Source organism: Tamandua tetradactyla, chromosome 7 (assembly GCF_023851605.1).
Source record: "Tamandua tetradactyla isolate mTamTet1 chromosome 7, mTamTet1.pri, whole genome shotgun sequence".
Lineage (NCBI taxonomy): Eukaryota > Metazoa > Chordata > Mammalia > Pilosa > Myrmecophagidae > Tamandua > Tamandua tetradactyla.
In genome coordinates, this window is record NC_135333.1 from 138,277,822 (window position 1) to 138,300,503 (window position 22,682).

General features: G+C 38.8%; 1 protein-coding gene, 1 long non-coding RNA gene and 1 other non-coding gene across 5 annotated transcripts in view; 2 read left to right on the forward strand and 1 right to left on the reverse strand.

Moving 5' to 3' along the window:
• Positions 1 to 5,953: 5,953 nt before the first annotated feature.
• On the forward strand, positions 5,954 to 6,056 carry LOC143642962 (U6 spliceosomal RNA). Its single transcript, XR_013156020.1, has one exon. It is a non-coding gene; the product is annotated as a U6 spliceosomal RNA (small nuclear RNA).
• A 2,550-nt stretch (positions 6,057 to 8,606) lies between these two features.
• On the reverse strand, positions 8,607 to 18,589 carry LOC143642697 (uncharacterized). 2 transcript variants are annotated; one of them, XR_013155797.1, is made up of 2 exons: positions 18,353 to 18,589; positions 8,607 to 8,818 (listed from the first exon to the last, which is right to left on the reverse strand). It is a non-coding gene; the product is annotated as an uncharacterized LOC143642697 (long non-coding RNA). The 2 variants fall into 2 exon arrangements; XR_013155796.1 differs by having other exon boundaries at positions 18,015 to 18,589.
• Positions 18,574 to 22,682, forward strand: part of RAB3IP (RAB3A interacting protein) — an 84,517-nt gene continuing 80,408 nt past the window's right edge. The window contains exon 1 of one of the 2 annotated variants that reach the window (XM_077111406.1): positions 18,574 to 18,752. Coding sequence is in view for 1 of the 2 variants with exons in the window: in XM_077111405.1 (XP_076967520.1) it covers positions 19,559 to 19,569 (11 nt within the window). In the remaining variant the exon portion in view is untranslated. Of the gene's footprint in view, positions 18,753 to 18,900; positions 19,570 to 22,682 lie in introns of those variants that run through there. The other variant, XM_077111405.1, reaches the window with a different exon arrangement.

Here is a 22,682-nt window from a genome sequence, read left to right on the forward strand (position 1 = left end):
CATGCTGCTTTCCCCAAATCCTGGGGTGAAGATTCCAATCTCGTGAAGCATTGGGATGGTGGCCAGTCTCTCCTCAATCCTCCAGACATCCAAGAAGACTGTGGTGATAACATTCATCCTAAACAACGAGGCGGAAGGCCTGCCCTCTTCAAGTGCCAGGCCACACTCGCCCTTTCTACACTCATGAGTGGGTTTGCTTTCTTGACCCAAGAAGATGTCTTTGGTCCAGACCTCAGCTTCCATGGTCCTGCCCTTGAAGTGATTTTTCCTTCAATCCATCCATTTTCTATTACTTTTAGTCCAGGCTGGCAGTATTTCCATTTAAATAGATCTTATAAAAAAATCTTCTTTGTTTTGCATATAGTCCTCAGAGATCAAAACCATCAGACAAAAGAACTGTTCACAAGTCTTTTCTGAATAACTGCATTTCCAATCCTGACTTGCACTAAGATGGCCGACTGGTTCTGTGTTCAGTTAGTCCCTCGCATGGAGTATTATTCTCTAATGACTTACTTTCCAGAAACTCTAAATTTTCCTAACCATCAATTTCTAGTTTCTTTGTATCCAGGAGTTCAATTCTCAGTTTATCCCTTTCCTCTCACATTTTACTATAAGCTTCAAGGAGAAACCAAGGCTGCACTTTGCACATTTAACTTCAAAATTTCTTCAGCTAAATATCCAACTTCATCGCTCTCAAATTCTGCCTATCTGACATCAGAACTCAAATTTTCCAAGTTTCCTGCCACTTTAAAACAAGGGTCATCTTTATTCCACTTTCTGATAATACATTCCTCATTTGTGTCTAAGGCCTCATTGGAAGTACCTTAAAGTGCCCATATTTCTACCCATAGTCTCTTCAAAGCAATCTGGGCCTTTTCTATAAGCACCTCACAATTCTTGCAGCCTCTACTTATTAAGCAATTCCAAAGCAGTTACCACATTTTTGGTATTTGCAATAGCAGCACCCCACTCCTGGTATCAATGCTGCATTTGTCAGAGTTCTCTAGGGAAACAGAGCCAAGAGGATAAATCTGTAAATATTATGAGATTTTTATAAAAATTATCTCTAGCTACTGTGAGGATGCACAAGTCCAAATTCCATAGGGCAGGTGTGCTGGTTTGAATCTGTGGTGGACTCCAGAAAAGCCATGCCCTTTAATCCTCATTCATTATTACTGGGTGGGAGCATTTTGATTGTTCCCATGGAGATGTGACCCACCCAATTGTGAGTGGTAACTTTTGATCAGATAGCTTCCATGGAGTTGTGACTTCACCCATTAATCCTTTAAAAGAGGAAACATTTTGGAGAGAGCACTTTTGTATAGCCATGAGAAAGACAGCAGATGCTGCCATGTTCGCCATGTGCCCTTCCAGCTGAGAGAGAAACGTTGAACATCATTGGCCTTCTTGAACCAAGGTATCTTTCTCTGGATGCCTTAAATTAGACATTTCCATAGACCTGTTTTAAATGGGACATTTTCTCAGCCTTAGAACTGTAAACTAGCAACTTATTCAATTTCCCTTATTAAAAGCCATTCCGTTTCTGGTACATTGCATTCAGGCAGCTAGCAAACTAGAACAGCAGGCTACGAGCTGGGAACTCTGGTGAAGGTTTTTGATGAATTTCCCAGGAGAAGCTGTCTGTCTGAAGTAGAGATGGAAATTCTCCCTTCTAAATCATCACTACTCCTTTTAAAGCCTCCAATTGACTGTGTAAGAAGACTCCTCTCATTGTTGAAGGCATTCTCCTCAGTTGATTGTAGATATAACTAGTCATAGATGCAATCAACTTACTGATGATTTAAGTCCACATATTGTCCACAATAACAATCAAGCCAGTGCTTGCTTAACCAAACAACTGGACACCATCACCTGGTCAAGTAGACACATGACCCCAATTATCACAATGATATTCAAAAGCTCTGAAATTTTAGAATACTATAAAAGGAATCCTTCAAAATTGGTTAATCAACTGTGTTAATAAAAATGCACAGTCTACCAAAATTAGGGGTGACATATCTCTTGACTAGCCTGTACTCAAAGTCTCTTAATTACAATATACTAGAAATTTCAGGACCCAAAAGACAGGACAATTAATCCTTTATATTATTCATTTACTCCTTATAACCTACCATGGTAAGCTATATTCTCACACTGCTTCTTGCTCTCTGCCTCAAAGGTCAGCTTCTGCAATGATCTAAATCATCTGGGCCTTGAGCTGGCATTGGTCAGCCAGATGCTGATTCCCTGCAGCCAAAAGTATCTGCTAGTCTGGCAGGAATTATTTCACCTGAGCTTGATGTTAGAGCATTTTCAGTCCTAAAAGATATTTAGCTAAGACAGGAACTCATTGATAAATATTGATTATGTCAATGATGAGAGGATTATGTATGAAACTGAGAAGTTCTGGAGAAGTCTGGACTGTATTCAAGAAGTGTATTCGTGAATTTCTACTCCAAATTTTTGCTTCTGATCAGCCTGGATTTCAGCAGTTTCATGAAAGAGAATCATGTAAACTGAAATTTAGGATAATTTTATGATTCATATGTTATTCATTTTTACTTCTCAGATCCTAGTTAAATTGTGTCTTTTTTGATAGGCACAGCTCCCTTTCAGGTCTGTGAAGTTAAATCCTCTTGCAACCAAGCTGCATAGACAGGAGAGCGACTTGGTAATTGAAAAACATCTTGAGGTTTACACATCAAAAGCAGCTGTAGAAACTTAAAATATGATTCATATCATCAAAATATATGTCTTCTGAAACTTGGACTTTATTTCTACTAAAATAGTACTGCAGCTCCTTGAAATCTACCATTCCATTAAGCTCAATGCATTTGCCATTATCTCATTTCTTGAGCCTGGTTTGAGTCTGAGATCTTCACTTCCTAATACAAAAGACTTCCCTTTATCCTGTGGTTTGAGCTCAGTATATTTAGATGTTTCATCAGAACAGCAAGGAAGGAGTCTCTTGGGCTTGTGAATGTTAAATAAATTGGGTCCCTCAGAGCCCTGAATCCTCAGAAGTCCCTGAGCTCAGAACATCTCTTCAACAAGTTTCTATAACGTAGCCCTCTGACTGCATCAAAATAAACCCAAGCTGCATACGTCGCTTTGTCTTTGTTTCAACTGATAATGGTTAAAGGGACAGGCATGAATTATACTCACAGTCAAGATAATTCCCATCTTCGCACCAGAAAAATAATTTTTATGGCAAAATTCAAATTACAAACTCTCCTGACGAATGATGCAAGAAGCATCAGACTTCTCTTTTGTCTTGAATTAGTATAGAAACATTTCCCACTTTTTCATTGCAGGCACCCCACATCTAGTAAACATTCATGTTGATACAAACTCTTAAATTACTCACTGGCAGGATGGCCTTACAAAGTTTCTGTGTTCTGGCTAATTAGGGCCAGTTAGATCTCCTACTGGATATTGCTGCTTTATAGCTCTTTCATTCTATACATATGAACTGTACTTCTTAAATTAAAAAAATATTTTTTACACGTTGTTTAAGTGTATGTGTATGACAATGGTTTTCAAATTTTTTTTTTCCAGCTGGAAGTTCAACATGTAAAGGAAATGAAAGCTACAAACATAAATTTGTAGTTAAAGGGGGCTGAGGATAAAGGAGTATGCTGCTGGCCCATGGTAGATAAAATCCTAAGCTTATCTGAAGCACATTTTGATGAATATCAATTTTGGCAAGTAGTCTATGGATAGTATGAAAAGATGTATTCTTATTCTCTCTTTCTTGTATATATATTTAAATATTTTTATTGTCAAACTTTAACAAACATATAAACATTCTTGACATACAAACATTCTATACATGGTTACAATCCATGACTCACAATATGATCACATAGTTGTGTATTCCTCACCATGATCATTTTTTTGAACATTTGCATCTCTCCAGCAAAAGAAATAAAAAAGAAAAAAGAAAAAACTCATACATATCATACCTCTTATCCCTCCCTCTCATTTTCTACTAGTATTCCAATTTACTCTATTTTAACATTTGTTTCCCTATTATTTATTTATTTTTATCCATATTCTTTCTTGTATATACTTATATAAATTCACAAATATAACGCATTTAATCTATCTTATTACTTTATTTAGGTCTTCTCTATCTTTACTTAGTGTGTGTGTGTGTCTGTGTGTGTGTTTTAGTTTCTTAGGTGCTCAGGCAAATACCATGAAATGGGTTGGGTTAAACAATGGGAATTTATTTGCTCATGGTTTGAAGCTGGGAATAAGTTCAAATCAAGGCATTATCAAAATGGTGCTTTCTTCCCAAAGACTGTGGCATTCTGTGGCAGGCTGCTGGCAATCTTTGGTCCTTAGCTTGTCACATGGTAATGCACATGGCAGCGTCTCCTGCATTCTTCCTTTTCTTCTGGGTTCCACTGATACTCAGCCTCTTGCTTCCTGTGGCTTTTTCTCACTCTGTCTTAATTTCATTCCATTTATAAAGGACTCCAGTAATAGGATTAAGACCCATTCTTATCAGGCCGGCCACACATGAACTGAAGTAACCTCACCGAAAGGTCCTATTTACAATGGATTCACACCCACAGGAATGGATTTAGATTTAAGAACATGTTTTTTTAATTAGAGAAGTTGTAGCACTATGGTTTTTAAACCACTGCAGTGTGCATGTGTGTGTGTGTGCCCTTGTCCTGTCCTGGGTGAGAGAGATAAATAAGCCATGTTTTCTACTCATTTTCTTTTAATTTGTTGTAGCTTTTGCCTTACGAATTTAACTGCTATCTTATGGATATTCATAAGTGTGAGATCCTAATTTTACAGTTCCCACTTTGTTATAAAGTGCCTGCCTTTGGCTCACTTAACAGTTTTTCCTTGAATTAAATTTTGCTTGATATACGATACTCGTTTTCAGGGCAGTGCGACGGTAGCTCAATGGCAGAATTCTTGTCTGCCATGTAGGGGATCCAGGTTTGATTCCCGTGCCTGCCTATGCAAAAAAAAAAAAAAAAAAAAAAAAAGATATTGGCTTTCATTCTGCTTAGCAAGCCTTTTATTTTGGCCTATCTTTATACCTTGTCCTTCCGAAATCACTTTGTTTTCAGTGTATCTTATGTGAATAGCATATACTGGGGTTTGTTTTGCTATCTTATCTGAAATATATTTTCAATTAATTGGTAAGCTTAATCTTTTTACATTTATTGAGTTAAAAGTTGTTTTATTATCTTTTTTGGTTATGCTTTCAATGTGTATTGCTTATTTAATTTTTTTCACTATATGGCCTATATATTCTCTGCATACGTGTCTTTTTGAATTTGGAGGGTATTTTTTTTTGTTCCAGTAGCTATCTTTATAAGTTACACTTAATCTTCTATTTTTTAGATATTATTTAAAGCAGTGAGCAGTACATTTCCTGCTCTTCCACTCCCAATCCCCTAATTATGTTATTTCTCTTAGTGTTTATTCTATTTATTTTTCTCTCAACCTCTATTATTTCATTGCTATATTATCAGAATTTATAATATTTACTTTCTGTTCTATGACTATTATTCTAACATTTGTTTTAGTCTTAGTTCTAGAGACATAGATTCAAAGATCACTGCCAGTTTCTTTTTCAGTTAAGTTTTTTTTTGTGTGTGTGGGCAGGCACAGGGAATCGAACCCAGGTCTCCCGCATGGCAGGCGAGAATTCTGCCACTGAGCCATCATTGCACCGCCCCAGTTTCTTTTTTTTTTTATTATTTCTAAATTCATCTCTTTGTTGGTTGAAGTTCATCTTCTATTAATGTCTTATAAAAGGGCTCATGAAAACCATAGTGCTACAACTTCTATAATTAAAAAAAAACAAACAAATAAAACCCCATATTGCTGGCTAATTCAGAAGTGTTTACCTATTATGTTTGTACTTGAACAAGTTTCACTGATACAAAATCCTTGGATTTAAAAATTCTTTGGATCATGCTTGCTTTGGCAGCACATATACTAAAATTGAAACGATACAGAGAAGATTAGCATAGGCCCTACACAAGGATGACACACAAATTCGTAAAGTGTTCCATATTTAAAAGAAAAAAAATTCTTTGGGTCACGTTTTAATTATTTTTGTTTATAAACATCCTGATCATTTTGCTCCATACCTAAAAGATTTTTTCATTATCTTAGAAATCCAGTAGCTTTATAAATGCTCTCAGTTTGACCTATTTTTTCTTCATTATGACCTTTTAATCTACAGATTTAGATTTTCTTTTCCCTCTGGAACATCTTTCAAAATATGGTACTTGTCTAAATATTTCTGTTCCAATATTTAGATTCTTTTTTTGATGATATATGTTGGATTTCTTTTGTTGTTATCCTATTTACATAATTTCCTCTCTAATTCTTTTAAATAATTTGTTTACTTCCATTAATTTTATTTGGTTTTCTCAATCTGGTATTCCATACCTCCTTTTAAAAAATGTGTTTTTGTTTTGCTTTGTTTTCCTTAACAAGTGTTTTTTCTACTTTTTGCCATTTTCAATGTTACCTTCGTTTTTGAGATAGTTTAATTTTTTTCTCCCACTTCTTTCAATTTATGTTTAAGTTCTTTTTGTGATTTTGCTGCATTTTTGAAAAATTGCATGTGAAGAGAGTGGAGAGTTGAGTTGATCATACCTAGCAGTTAATGCCACATTATCATAATTGATTCATCAAGGCCAGTTTCACTTATATATTTGTTCTTCTTATTCCTATTCCTATCCCTTCATTGACAGGCAACCATTCAGCTGTATTTGGTATGTATTTTCTTATTGGTATGTGTTTGGTAAAATGTGTATTGTTTTTATATGCACTTTTAAATATGCCTACATGTTTATATGTTTTTAAATATGCCTACATTAGATACATATATCTAAATCTGTTTTGTTTTTCACTTAGCACTGTGTTCATCCACATTGCTTTGTGGACCTCTAATTGGTAGTTTCTAATCGTGGCATTATATTCCATGATGTGGACCTGCCACTTTTTTACCTATTCATTCATCTGCTGAATGACCCTGCAATGAATTTCTTCATCCACTTCCCGTCTGAACTTGTATGGGAATTTCTTTGAGATATATACACGAGCAGAATTGCTGAGTTACAGAATATTCAGAAACTTAATTTACAAAGCTTACACAGCCCCTGGCAATGCGTATAGGGTCCTGTAGCCCTACATTTCCACCAACACTTGGCATGATCCCGCTTACTCATGAGTTTGAGCATCTGCATATGCTTATTAACTTTCTGGATTTTCTCTTCCATAAATTGTCTGATCCTCTGCCAATTTTTCAGGTGGTTTTTATGTTCTTTTCTTGTTGGTTTGAAGTGTTACCCCTATATGTTAGAAATCCATCTCTTGTCAGTTTATATACTGTAGACAGAGGGAAACAGGGTCCCTGAATGACCTTGTGGAGAAGAGTATAGACTGGCTAGACTGTTATATGAGAGAGAAATAAATGCTATTTCAGGTTACCATGCTGTGGGGTTTATTTATTCCAGCAGCTTGGTTTTTTTTTTGGAGTGCATGGTCCGGGAATTGAACCCACGTCTCCAGCCTGGCAGGGAAGAATTCTACCACTGAGCTATCCTTGTACTGCCCATTGTTCCAGCAGCTTAGTTTTAACTCTAATACATTCTCATACAAGCAAAGTATGGTTAAGAGAAATATTTAAAATGTCTCTTACAGGAAAAAGCAGTGAAAACATAAGTGGAATGCACACACATCGTGAAGGAGGGAGAAGGACTTTGCCAGCTTGTCTTATTATTGAACACACATATCAAAACATGAATGTCCTTTATGAGTTAGGATCTTTAATACTAAATACAACTGTTTCTGACTGCATTGTTACCACCCTATTCCAATATACTAGTATTTCTCAGCAGGATGATAGCAATTGCTTTCTACTTCATCGACTGCTTCCACTCCTGCCTCCTACATAACTACCAGACAGCTTCTCCTAAACTTTGCTCTGATCCCTCATCAAACCCTTGATGACTTCTCATTACACTTAGGATGCACCCAAGATCCTTACATGACTTATACATTGCTTATGAGTTATATTCATCTCCAAAAGGTGATGATTTAAACAAAGTAAGGGTTTTATTCATTTTTATTTGACAAGAAGTTTGGAATCATCTTTCTGCTCTGCTATTGCTACATGGCTTCTATTTTCAAGGAAGCATTATGATCACATTTTTTTGGAATGTAGATTTTGTATTTTAGAACAGATAAAATTTATCAGAGCCAAGCCTGGTTAACGCTATGTATGATACAAGTAGATGATACTGTTTTCAAAACGAGTTTGGAATTATCACGGACTCATTCCTTACCTTCTATTTGGTTGCAAATGGTTGAAAATCTCAATACAATCTAACTTAGAGAAATTTACTGGTTCCAGGCACAGCTGGATTCAGGAGGTCAATAAATGTCATCAGGACAAACACTGATTTTTCTATCTCTCAGGATTGCCTTCTCCGAATTAGTTACATTTTCAGGCAATTTCTTCATTGGGTGGCAAGAACACTGCTGGCAGCTTCAGACGTACCTTCTTAACAATTCTGGTAGAAAGAGAGATTCACTTTTCCCAACAATTTCCCAAGTCTCAGAATTGATTTTTATTGGTTTTGCTGGAATCATTTGCTTATCACTAAGCCAACTACAAAGGTAGGAGGATTCTCGATTGGTCAGGACTGGGTCACATGTTCAGTCCTGGAGTCAGGGCTGGAATTCAGTTCTACCTGAAACACATGGCCTGACCAAGGTGCTTTCCCAAGTAAAATCATCGTGCTGGTCTCAAAAGGTGAACTGGATCCTAGGGGGAGATAAGATATAGAGATAGTGAAAAATATCAATACACTATTTTCCAGCATCTAATATCTTGTCACAGTAGACAAATTCATCCTTTGAAATGTTTCCCTGTTCCTGTTCTGATAACAGTATAGCTCTTACTATCTCACACGTAGCATCCTATCTAATTTCCTTGCCTCTAGTCATTCCCTCCCCTACCAAACTTCTCCCCTCACTGCAAGTATATTTTTGGTATTGCTACCACACTAATCTTTCTAAAGCATTATTTTAATCATTTCTCTTTCTATCTTACAATCCTTCAGTGACTTTGTCCTGACTACCAAATTCCACATTTTGTAGTCTGGCATTTAAAATCTTCCACAACCTGGCTCCCACATATCATTCCAGGTTTATCTATCCCCCTGTCCTAGTTCCATGGACCAACTAATCTGCATCATGCACCATCACTGAACACACTGGATGTTATCCTGACAATGCCTTGCTGTGTTTTCTATGTTCTTCCCCATGACCATTATCTCTTATCCTAACTCTGGCCTCAAATGATGAACCAGAGATTGCTATCTCCAATATTTGTTCTTCTCTTCTAATTTAGTATTAGAAACTTTAATTTTTAGTTGAGCACATGGCCACTTGGTAGAGACTACACATTTCAACATCCCTGGCAGCTAAATTCTGACAAAAACAGTGAAAGTGCAGTAATGTGTACAACTTCTGCAAGTATCCTTAAATAGATGTGTTCTTTCGTGCCCCTACCTCTTTATTGCTGGATGGAATAAGGTGTGATAGCTGGAGTTTGAGCAGCTATTATGAACCAAATGGTGGAAGGTGCATGTTTAGGATTGTGAAGTCTTTGTCCCTACTGATAATAAAGTCACTACATCAACCCTGGACTGCCTATACTTATATGAGAGGAACAACATTTTGTTTCAAGGTACTGTACTTTGAGTTTTCTGTCATATATCCTAACTGCTATAGATGTCAATTCCTTGACAAAAAGGGATTGATTCTGATAATTATTGGGAAGCCAGTAATAGGAATCCGTTAAAAATATTTCAAGCAAAAAGGGGAAATAATTTCAAGAATACAAGGATGTCACAGAACCATGGACAAAGATGTAATTAAACCTCAGCAATGCACTGGAACCTGGAATTGAAATACTGTGGGGAGGTCAGGAAGTCCTTTCTTTGTGTCTTTTCTCTCTTTTTTCCTCTTGTTGCAGATTATTTACATGCCTAGCATAGAGAAGCAATGAATAAATATTTGTTTAAATGGATGTGTGTGTGTGTGTATGTATGTGTGTGTGAGAGAGAGAGAGGGAGAGAGAGAGAGATGGACGGATAGATGGATAGAGAGGAAGAGGGAGAGGAGGGAGGAAGTAACTGTAAAGCTAATTCCCCAAACATTTCTTTATGTATATATAACTTGTTAAAATGACTCTTTGGAAGGAAACCATACTTTATGAACTCCAAGCTCTTTTGCTACCTTTTCTCTCAGCTGTCCAATTTTTTCAGTTTCTTATTCCAAGAGCATAAAAGGAGCTTGAAATATGGTGTTGTCTGTGATAACTCTAATGAAAAACACTTTAGAGACAACTCTACTTTTGTATCGAGTTGCAGAATCAAGTTTTTATAGGAACGTAAGCACTGGCCCACAAGTAGCTATTTTTGCTGGATAAGAAAATTTTTGTACATTTTTCCCTGTAACCAGCTTTCCCCCGCCCTTTCCATTTGTCATTATTATTCACTGTCTGGGTTACTGCTTTCATCTAATTTTTTCCCATGGACTTTCAAAAAATTTTTATTCTATTACCATATACCTAACTGAACATTTCCTCTTTTAACCATATTCAGATAGATTTCTCAGTGCTGTTAATTATGTTGACATTATTGTGCTCTCATCACACCATCCATTACCAAAGCATTTTCAACATTCCAAAAAGGAAATAGAATTCTTTACATTTTAAGCCTTAACTCTCCATTCCTTATCCTCCCTCATCCTTGGTAATCTAAAGTTTAGATTCTGATTCTATGGGTTTGCTTATTCCAATTATATAATATCAGTGAGATCATACACTATTTGTCCTTTTGTGTCTGGCTTATTTCACTCAACATGATGTCTTCAAGGTTCATCCATGTTGTCACATGTATCAGAACTTCATTACTTTTCACAGCTGAATAATATCCCACTGTATGTATGTAGCACATTTGGTTTATCCATTCATCGGTTGATGGACACTTGGGTTGCTTCCATCTTTTGGCAATTGTGAATAATGCTGTGATGAACATTGGTGTGCAAGTGTCTGTTCAAGTCCCTTCTTTCAATACTTTTGGGTATATACCTAGAAGTGGGAGTGCTGGCTTATGTAGTAATTCTATACTCAACTTACTAAGGAACTGTCAAACTGAGCTTTCACCTTATTTTTGCCCTTGAGGGTTTCTTATGTCCTTGACAGCTCATTGATATGTTTGATAAGCTATTTTATGTGTTTTATACAGCACTTCAAGTTGTTTATGGTGGGAGAATCAACCAGATCTCTAGTCTGTCATGCTGCTAGACAAAGATGTCCAAACTACTTTTTAAGGAGTTTTAAATTCATTTGTTCGTAAGGTATTACCATGCATTCTGAAGACTATGACTCTAACTCTGGTGTGATCTAAGCTCTGCATATGTAAATATGAAGAATAATATCTGTCTACCTATATTAAATTATTTTTTGTACAGGAACTATGATATAATTAATATAAAATCAGGTTGAAACTAGAGAGTACCATGCAAATATACATTTTCCTAACTATGAAGATAAAACAGAGGCAAACAAGCAGTTAGAGTCATAACTAAGAGAAACACCTTAGAAAGGTTAGTTTAAGTTTAGATTTTTAAATCTTAGCAATCATCTTCTTTGCTTTCTGGCCCTAGGTATGGATGGGAAAGCCTTTAGATTTAAAAACTTCAATATAATTTTAATTTGTATCTGACATTAACTGTACAATTTACTTCATTGTCTAATAAAAGGGAAAGAAGGCAAAATCAAGCACACTACAAAATTTTTCTCCCTGTTTTTTTAAATTCTTTTTTATTTTTTTAACTTTTTTATTAATTAAAAAAATTAACAAACAAAACATTAAGATATCATTCCATTCTACATATACAATCAGTAATTCTTAATATCATCACATAGTTGCATATTCATCATTTCTTAGAACATTTGCATCGATTTAGAAAAAGAAATAAAAAGACAACAGAAAAAAATAAAACGATAACAGAGAAAAGATTATACATACCATATCCCGTACCCCTCGCTTTCATTTACCACTAGCATTTCAAATTAAATTTATTTTAACATTTCTTCCCCCTATTATTTATTTTTATTCCATATGTTCTACTCTTCTGTTGATATAGTAGCTAAAAGGAGCCAGCAGACACAAGGTTTTCACATCCATAGAGTCTCATTGTGAAAGCTATATCATTGTTCAGTCATCATCAAGAAACATGGCTACTGGAACACAGCTCTACATTTTCAGGCAGTTCCCTCCAGCCTCTCCGCTACATCTTGAACAACAAGGTGATATCTACTTAATGCATAAGAATAACCTCCAGGATAACCTCTCAGCTCTGTTTGGAATCTCTCAGCCATTGACACTTAGTCTCATTTCACTCTTCCGCCTTTGGTCGAGAAGGTTCTCTCAATCCCTTGATGTTAATTCTCAGCTCATTCTAGGGTTTTTCTCAGTCCCTTGATGCCGACTCTCAGCTCATTCCAGGATCTCTGTCCCACGTTGCCAGGAAGGTCCACATCCCTGGGAGTCATGTCCCATGCAGAGAGGGGGAGGGTGGTGAGACTGCTTGTCATGTTGGCTGGAGAGAGAGGGCACATCTGAGCAACCAAAGAGGCTCTCTTGGGGGTGACTCTTAGGCCTAAATTTTAAGTAGACTTGACCTATCCTTTGTGGGGTTAAGTTTCATATGAACAAACCCCAAGACTGGGGCTCAGCCTATAGCTTTGGTTGTCCATACTGCTTGTGAGAATATCAAGAATTCAACTTGGGGAAGTTAAATATCTCCCCACTCTCACCATTCCCCAAAGGGGGCTTGCAAATACTTTTCTAGTCACAGATCAAAACACTCTGGGATTCATCGGGGCATCACTCTGGACAAACCAACAAAATCTCATGTCCTACCTGAGATTCCAAGTACTTATGACGTTCAATCAAACTATCTACATGAATTATATTAGGAAATGCTCTAGTCAAAATATAAATTTTGTAACAAATAAACATTTTTTGCTTTAGTCTCACACATAAGGTGACATTTTAAAGTATTAATTATCATCTATTTTCAGCACCCTGCAATAATGACATTCCTTTGTTCTTCCTCATGCAAAAACATTTTTAAAATTTGTACATTGTACATTTCACTATTGTTATACACTCTAGGCATTCCTAGATTATACCATCTCGATCTTTACCATCTATCTTTCTTTCTGATCTCATTTATGTCCCCAGCCCTCCTCCCTCTATCATTCTCATATGCAGCTTCATTCAGTGTTTTAACATAATTGTATTACAGTTAGGTAATATTGTGCTGTCCGTTTCTGAGTTTTTATATTCAGTCCTGTTGCACAATCTGTATCCCTTCAGCTCCAATTACCCAATATCTCACCCTCTTTCTATCTCCTGATAGTCTCTGTTACCAAGGAGATATTCCAAGTTTACACTAATGTCAATTCATATCAGTGAGACCATACAGTATTTGTCCTTTTGTTTCTGGCTAATCACACTCAGCATAATGTCCTTAAGGTCCATTCATGTTGTTACATGCTTTATAACTTTATTCTGTCTTACAGCTGCATAATATTCCATCTTATGTAAATGCCACAGTTTGTTTAGTCAACTGTCTGTTGATGGACATTTTGGCTGTTTCCATCTCTTGGTAATTGTTAATAATGCTGCTATAAACATTGATGTGTAAATGTCCATTTGTGTCCTTGGCCTCGTGTCCTTTGAGTAGAGACAACATATAGATGGGTCCTGTTTTTAATCCATTCTGCCAGACTATGTCTTTTGATTGGAGAGTTTAATCCATTAACATTCAGTGTTATTTTACTACAATAGTAGTACTTTCTTCTACTATTTTGCCTTCTGGATTTTATATGTCATATCTAATTTTCCTTCTTTTTACCTTTACTCATAGTCTTCCTTTCTACACTCTTCTCCACACCTCTCTCTTCTGTCTTCGTATCTGTCTCTAGCATTCCCTTTAGTATTTCTTGCAGAGCTGGTCTCTTGGTCACAAATTCTCTCAGTGATTTTTTGTCTGAAAATGTTTTAATTTCTCCCTCATTTTTGAAGGACAGTTTTGCTGGATATAGGATTCTTGGTTGGCAGTTTTTCTCTTTTAATAATTTAAATATATTATCCCACTGTCTTCTCGCCTCCATGGTTTCTGCTGAGAGACCTGCGCATAGTCTTATTGGGCTTCCCTTGTATGTGATGGATTGCTTTTCTCTTGCTGCTTTCAAGATCCTCTCTTTCTCTTTGACCTCTGACATTCTGATTATTAAATGTCTTGGAGTATGTCTATTTGGATCTATTCTCTTTGGGGTACGCTGCACTTCTTGGATCTGTAATTTTAAGTCTTTCATAAGAGTTGGGGAATTTTCAGGGATAATTTCCTCCATTAGTTTTTCTTCTCTTTTTCCCTTCTCTTCTCCTTCTGGGACACCCACAACACGCATATTCATGCGCTTCATATTGTCTTTCAGTTCCCTGAGTCCCTGCTCATATTTTTCCATTTTTTCCCCTATAGTTTCTGTTTCTTGTCGGATTTCAGATGTTCTGTCCTTCAGTTTTGAAATCCTATGTTCTGTCTCTTGAAATCTACCATTGTAGGTTTCCATTGTTTTTTTTCATCTCTTCTACTGTGTCTTTCATTCCCATAAGTTTTGTGATTTGTTTTTACAGACTTTCAGTTTCTTCTTTTTGTTCATTCCTTGCCTTCTTTATATCCTCCCTCAATTCATTGATTTGGTTTTTGATGAGGTTTTCCATGTCTGTTTGTACATTCTGAATGAAATGTTTCAGCTCCTGTATCTCATTTGAATTGTTGGTTTGTTCCTTTGACTGGGCCATATATCCAATTCCTAGTGTGATTTGTTATTTTTTGCTGGCGTCTAGGCACTTAATTACCTTAATTAGTTTATCCTGGAGATTGCTTTCACTTCTTTTACCTAGGGTTTTCTTGCTGGATGAATTTGTTGTCTATCTGTTCTTTGGCATTCCATTCAGCTTTATCTGGACCTTTAGCTTAAGTTTTGTTTAACAGAGGAGAAATTTTCAGTTCTTCTTTTCTTGTTTCTTGCCCTGCTTGTGTGGTGCCTTCCCACCCCCACACACTTAGGAGGGTTTACTTAGATATTATAGACCCCAGCCAGATTTCCCCAGACAAAACTGGCCTCCTAACAGGAGGAAAGAGTCACCTGCATCAGTTTTCCCTGAGGGTGAGACCCAGCAGGTTGAAAGACTTTCCTGTGAAGTCTCTGGACTCTGTGGCACTTGTCTGATTGTGGGTCCCAGCAGCATAAGATGATGCGGTACCTTTAACTTTGGCAGACTCTCCCTGCTGGGGATGTGGTGGAGACAGAGGAGAGGTTGTAGGCTGGTTTTAATGGCTTCAAATTACCAAGCCCTGGTGTCTGAATTCCTTGATGGAGGAATTCCACCTGAGTTGGGCTTCACCCCTCCCCTGGGGAAGGCACAGGCTCCAGACAAGCCCCTAAAAGAGCTCACTTCTGCCTATGCCTAGGGCAGGTGCAGCCTGAAAAGTCCTGCCGCTGTATCCAGAGGCAGTTAAGCCTTTGTAGACACACAGCCACACAAACCTCTGTTTCCTTCTTTTTTTTCCCCCCTTTTTCTGTCAGTCCTGCCCCCTTGGCCCCAGGGCTAAAATGAGCAACCTCCGCTTTGATCAGGTTCACCTATGCTGGGGGCCTATTTTTAGTAGTCAGAATTTGTTAATTAGTTCCACAATTGGCGTTTAATTGTGCCCAGTCCCTGCTGCTGGTAAAGTCCTTTCCTTTCCCCTCTGGGAAGCGGCCTGCTGGGGAGGGGTGCTGGCTGCCGCAGCTTTGGGAACTCACGGTTTGGGGGGGTGCTCGCAGCCGGTCCAGCTGGTCCAGACTGGGGTACGCTGTGTGTCTGGTCACTGACATGGCCCCAGGAGCTGCTCTGTACTGTTTCTGGTTATTTAATAGCTGTTCTGGAGGACGAACTAAAATGCACACGTTGTTAAGCCGCCATCTTGACCCAGCAGTCCACCTCTCCCTGTTTTTAAAGGCAGTGAAGTGACTGTCCCTTTAATGCATGGGTAGGCAACCCAACTTAGGATCCTCACAACACTTCAGACACTTTGCTGATTGAGATTCAGAGTATCTCATATTTTGTAACATATCTTGGACTCTGTGCTGCAAAGACACTGAAGTGTTACTTTTGGGAACTGCACATATTACTCTTCTCATTCTCCAACTGTGCTAGTGTGCAACAGGTAAAGTATGTGAGAGGAAACATCTCTAATTACATTTCAAAGAGCAACGTGCATGGTAGGTGATTTGTAAATAGACCAACATAGAACACAGGCATGTGGGTATTGCTTACTATTTCCTGTAGACTCATAAATGCTTTTGGTCTTATGTAAAACATATCACAGGCCCTGCCCTCTAGATATTTATACACCAAAACAGCACACCCTGTATGTATGCATGTCATTCACTCTTTCTGCCTTTATGAGGCCAGTCCGACTGCATGACAAGCCTTGCAACTATTCTCAAGAAGCTCATAATCTCATTAAGAAATCAGACAAATAAAATTACAATTCTAGGTGATATGTGCTAGAAAGAAGTCAGATGGGGGCACAGAGTAAAAGCCCTAGTCTACCTGGGGTGGGGGTAAGAAAGGTGGATTAGGGCTGGTGACAGGCAACAGGGAAAGGTTCACGATAGAATTGAAGCTTGGGCTGAATAATTAAGGAAAACCAGGAATAGTCAGGTAAGGAAGAGGAAGGGAAACAGGACATAAGAGAAAGGAGTAGCATATGTAAAGGCAGGATGTATGAGAGTCAAGACTGGGGACCCAAGCAGTTTGCTTTATATTGAGATTAACCATATTCAGATAGATTTCTCAGTGCTGTTAATTATGTTGACATTATTGTGCTCTCATCACACCATCCATTACCAAAGCATTTGCAACATTCCAAAAGGAAATAGAATTCTTTACATTTTAAGTCTTAACTCTCCATTCCTTATCCTCCCTCATCCTCCCTCATCAGGGTACAAGGGAGGAATAGAACAGCTTGAGATGAGGTTGGGCACTGTCCAGTTCAACTATCGAAGGCTCTTATATGACACTTTACTACTAAATTTTTAACTTGCACTCTGGAAAAACAAGTACCATGAAGGGTGGATTTGAATATCACTCCATTTGTTACTAACATACGTGTCTCCCCGACTAGTTTTGAGCCCTTAGAGAGCAGGGACTGTTTCTAATGGATTCTCTGTCCCCCAAGCCTAGCAGTAGACACATATATGGAGCACAATAAATGTTTGATGAATGAATAACCAAGTATATGAAGTAAGAAAGAAGAGTTAGGAGTCCATTAATGAGGAAGGTCATATCCAGTGGTAGTGAATATGTGGTAGAGGGAAAAGATTTAAGAATTACGTGAGAATTAAAATGGGTAGGACTCGGTGATATGTTGGAGGTGGGGTATAAAAGAGTAAAAATGATGTTCAATGTTTCTGTTTGGATATAACTAGGTGGGTGGTAATAGTAATAATGCTATTAATTACAATTGCTAATATTCATTAGGCACTGTGTGTCATAAGTATTAAATCATTTAATCTCTCAGTGACTCAGTGAGGTAGGTACTCATGTCATCCCCATTTTACTGATGAGAAACCCGGGGCTCACAGAGATTAATTAACTTGCTTCAAGGTCACACAGCTAGTAGGTGGTAGATTCAAACCCATGAACTTTGATCCCAGTAAACATAACCTACTCTTCTTTTCCGACGCTAATGTGGTCAATGTATTCAATATGTGTATCACATAAAGTGCATGTATCTCTTTTACTAAGCATGGAGACATTTATTGTGATTGCCTTTTTGATCAGATTTTCTGGAGCTTGGTTCTGTAGTTTCCGTTTTCCTACCTGGAGGACTTAAAGTAGGGCAGAAGTTTGGCAAAACAGTTGACACAAAAGGTGAGAGAGGACAGATAAAGAACACTCTCGAATGCCCCTGCTCCTGCTGGAACGCTGGTTTCTATCGGCCCGCCCTCTTGCCCTCCCCTTCACGTTATAAGGTTATATATGGACACCTCTCCGCTACGGTTGGTTCTGGTAGTTCGCAACTCACAGCGAAGGTTCCCTTTTGGAGCCTGGCCAACCCAACACACTCAAAGTTAACCTAAGGCCGCCTCTTCCGACCCAAGAGATTCGGCTCGGCGCCGACTCACGCCGGTTCCCAGGGAAACCGCCAATGGAGGTACCTAGGGCCCGAGCAGAGGCACCTGCTACAAGCTCGGCCAAGTGCTATGAGCCATGGTTGGCGCCAGGGGGCGCAAAGCCTGGGTGCCCCTTCGGCCGCAAGCCGGCCCCGCCCTCAGCCAGGCCCCGCCTCCATGCCCCGCCTCCAGACTCCACCTTCCCTCAGCGGGGACTGGTCGCTCAGCGTTCTCGGCCGCGTTCTCGGCCGCGTTCCCGGCGCAGGCGCAGTCCCGCGCCCCCTCGGCGGCTCTCAGTGCAGCGCGCCCACCGCGGTGGAGTATAGCTACGTCGGCCCCTGGTCTTCCTCAGCCGCTCGCTACCTCGGGGCGCGCTTTCTGCGGCCCTGAGAGCGTCCCTGTGAGCGTCCCTGAGCGCGGGCAAAGGCCGCGGTACGTTCGTCAGGTGAGTGCGACCGCCGCAGGGAGAGGCCCGGGGCGCGGATGCTGGAGCACCACCCCCCTCAGCGCCCGCGCGCCCGCGTCCCGCGAGCCGGCTGGGAGGGGCGTCCATCGCAGGTGCAGGTGCCGGCGCGGCGGAGGGTGTGGCGCGCGGGGACCCGTGGCGGCGGAGGCGACCTCGGCGCCCTGGACAGCCAGTGGCCGCTGGTGGGCGTCGGACGACGTCGACCCAGATCCCCGGGGCCTCGTAGTCTCCTTCCCCCGCCCCCCGGGCTCGGGCGCGTTATTCATTAACTGCGCGGTCCCGAGCGCCCGGGGCCGTGAGATCCGAGCCTGGTTACCTGTCGGCGGGGGCTCCAGCGGCTCGGATCTGTGGACACGGGGTTGGGGAGTGGAAAGAGAGGTCCCGAACAAGTCAGAAGCACATCGCAACACGGGACTCGACGCGGAAGCTGGTGCGGAATGAAGCAGTGGCGATGGTCCAGGGGTTCTTCCATGCCTGAGTCTGAGTAAACGGCGTGCGAGGGAAGATGCCGAGGCATAGAGGTCACCCTCGGCAGGTTTCGGTGAAACCTGGTGGCAGAGAGCAGGCGCCGGGATTCGCGCTTAGGAGGCAGCTCAGCTTAGCCTGACTTTTGTTCGGGGAGTTGAGAAGAGCTGCACAGAAGTAATTACACTGCCCTTCCAGCGTTGACAACTCTTTCCGATCGCCCGGGGAACAGCGAGCTTAGTGGAGTCAAGGAGTTACATTAAGTGGAGTCGGCGTACGTGCAATTTCCAGTTCTTCTGTGATTCAAACAAAAATCTGTGATGGCTAAAGGGTAAGCTCTTAAAAGTGAAGAGCGCCGAATTAATACTCATTCCTAAGAGCCAGACTGTTCAGTTTTCGTGGAAAGGTAGCATATACCATGCCTACCCGTTTCACATTTTTACAAACACCCCCCTCCCCACGTCCCCAGCTCCTTTCTTTCATTGTCAGGAAAGAGTCATATAGTGTTTTGCCATGGAAATGATTACATAAGAAAGGGCGATAGGAGGGTTAAAACAACAAAAACATTCTATTTGTAAATCTGTTGAAAGTCCCAATTTCTGTTCCTTATCCTTATTTTTATTTTGTTGTTCATGCAGTTTTTTAAAAAAATGGTGAATGACAAACCAAGGAGAAAAGAGACAGAATAGGTTTTGGACCAATCATAGTAAATATTTAATACTGTAAAGTTTTCATTAGTTTTATGAGCCCTTGTTCTGGTAACATTTGTTATTTATTTACTAGTACTGTGCATTTTGATTAGGGACTTTTCACGTTTGGACAGATCTTCTAAATATGTGATCTAACTCTTAATCCCTTGTAGAATTTATAGAGATGAACTTGATGGTTACACAATTTTACTATAATAGTGCATTTCTTATTATTAGAAGAAAAGCTATTTTAATTTTTTTGTTTCTCATTATAGTAATGTTATATATTACTGTATACCTTTGTGAAATGAAGTGAATACATTTATTATAGCTCTCACTTTTGTGTTTGGCGAACAACTCATCTGTGGCGTTGAATACTTCTGTTGTTTCACCAGGATGGATATTTAATGTTTAGCTGCTTTGTGGAAAGGTTTCTAATTAGCTCCTGTTGTGCATTTTGAATTAACATAGATTTATATATATATATATATATATATATATGTATGTTTCCTTTACGATATTCTCTTCCTCTGATTTTGCTTACACTTTCAACCTCCCAGCACACACACAGACACTCCACAAATAGTTTTTAAAATGGAAAGATTCTTAGAACTCTATTTACCTCTCCCCACCCCCTTTTTTATGGTAGAACAAAAACTTGTAAGTTATAGTAGTTTTATATATCTTATAGTAGTTAGTGTACTTTCTTTTTTCTCCTAAGGAGGACTCACTGAAAAATGAATGGACTTACTGAACAAATCACCTGGACAAATGAAAAATTATGAGATCTGTTTTTAAGTTTTTGCTCCATCACTTACTATATGTTTGACCTTGATTAAGTCCTCTCTGAGCCAATTTTCCCCATTTGTGAATGGGAATGGCATTATGTTGGACCATATAAATTACCAATATTTGACTATTGTTGATCTACAAAAAGAAATGACATTTTCTTATGGTTCAAGCTAATGTGAACCTTATGATGGTGGCATGAGAATAAAATATGGAATGTAGGGAGGTGGGAGGAACCATCAATGTACAAGTCACTGCTTGTTGTGTTCAGTACCTTGACTTCTTTAGTCCTCATGCCTTCCTGGGATACAGGTGGTGTTTTTGCATTTTACAGATGAAGAATAGAAGACTCAAAGAAGTGAAGTAACTTGTCTGTATTTACTTAGTTGTCAGAGGCCAGAGAGCTGGGATTAAAAACTGGGAGTAACTGCTAAAAAATGGAACTTTTAATTCTCTTCCTCCTTCCGTTCCTGGTCTACGTCTTTTGCAGAGGAGCTCCAGAATTAAAGGAGGTACACCAATGAAAGGTGGTGTTATTTGTATTTTTGATTAAAAATTACCCCAGTTTCCAGAAGATGGTAAAACCACCACCACTACTTCTTTTATCCATTAATACTTAATCTACATGCCAGGTCCTGCTCTAAGCACTTTACATTATGATAACACTTATATTCTCATGACAATATAGGGAAAAAGTAATACTTTATCCCCATTTTATATTTGAGAAAATTGAGAAACTGAGAGGTTAAGTAGCTTGCCTAGGTCACACAATTAAATGGCAAGTCTAAATTAGAGCCACGCTACTTGTCTTCAGTGTCCATATTTTTAACCACTACACTCTACCACCTCTTCGTTTGTAGATTGTAATGCTGAAGGACTGTTTTTAATTTAGCTTTTATGAGATACTTAATATTGTGTATGTGTAATTATTAATGTGTCATGATGTCTTACTCACAGAAAATATATACTGAGCATCTACTTGGCAGGTCACAGTAGGGATTAAAGGAATGTATTTATAGAAACCTGGAGGGTAAGCCATATAATCAACTTCTTATCTTACTTTTATAAGTTCTTCAAAATTAAGAAAGCACTTTTAAGTAATTCCATGGTATATGTGTAATTCTAATTTTAATACATGCCAGATAAGACAAAGTGCTAGACTTGCTGGAGAGTGGGGAGGAAGGAAGGGAGAGTAGTAGGTAGAAATATTTATGTATTGAGGTAATGAGGCAAGGCTTTCAGGCTATTCTAAGGAAGTATACTTTTTCAACACTAAGCCTTTGTCTAATATAATTCTGGTTAAGATTGAGTTCAACAAATGGTAGTAAATTGATTACTGATGTTAAGAACATAAATGCACTTGATTGCCTAAAAAAATATCCGAGTGTTTTAAAACTTTTTTCTAGCTTGTTTTTCCTTCTCTGTACCACTATCCTTTGGCAGGTAGTACTTTTTTTTTTTCTTGTATGCTTCTGTAGCACCAAATTCATGCCTGTATTTTGCTATTTATAAGTTTTGACATTTATATTTATTTGTGTTTATTGACAAGGTAGTCTCTTCCTATATTCTACAAGTGCTTTGAAGGCAAGACTTAAGTCATGGTGCCCCATTTTATAGCTTTAGCATTGGGCCTGGTACCCAGTAGGTACAGTGTTATGTTTGGTGATGAATGGTTAGTGGAAGAGTGTTAGGATATACTGAAATTGTCTGACAGTAGAAATTGAAATGAGTGTTTAGAGAGAGAGTTGAGGGGATGAGTGGAAGGATGAGAGGGATACCTGAAACTAGTAGTGTTAACTTGCAATCTCTATTTTTCCCTTATGCTTCTCTCTCAATTTGTAACTGAATGAGGTTTTGTAAGCCTAACTTTTACATAGCTATGGTTAAAATAAACGGAAAAAGAATTCTTGTTTAGCTTAGACTATCAGAAACTTAACCTAAAGTTGAAAATGAAGTAGTTATAGCC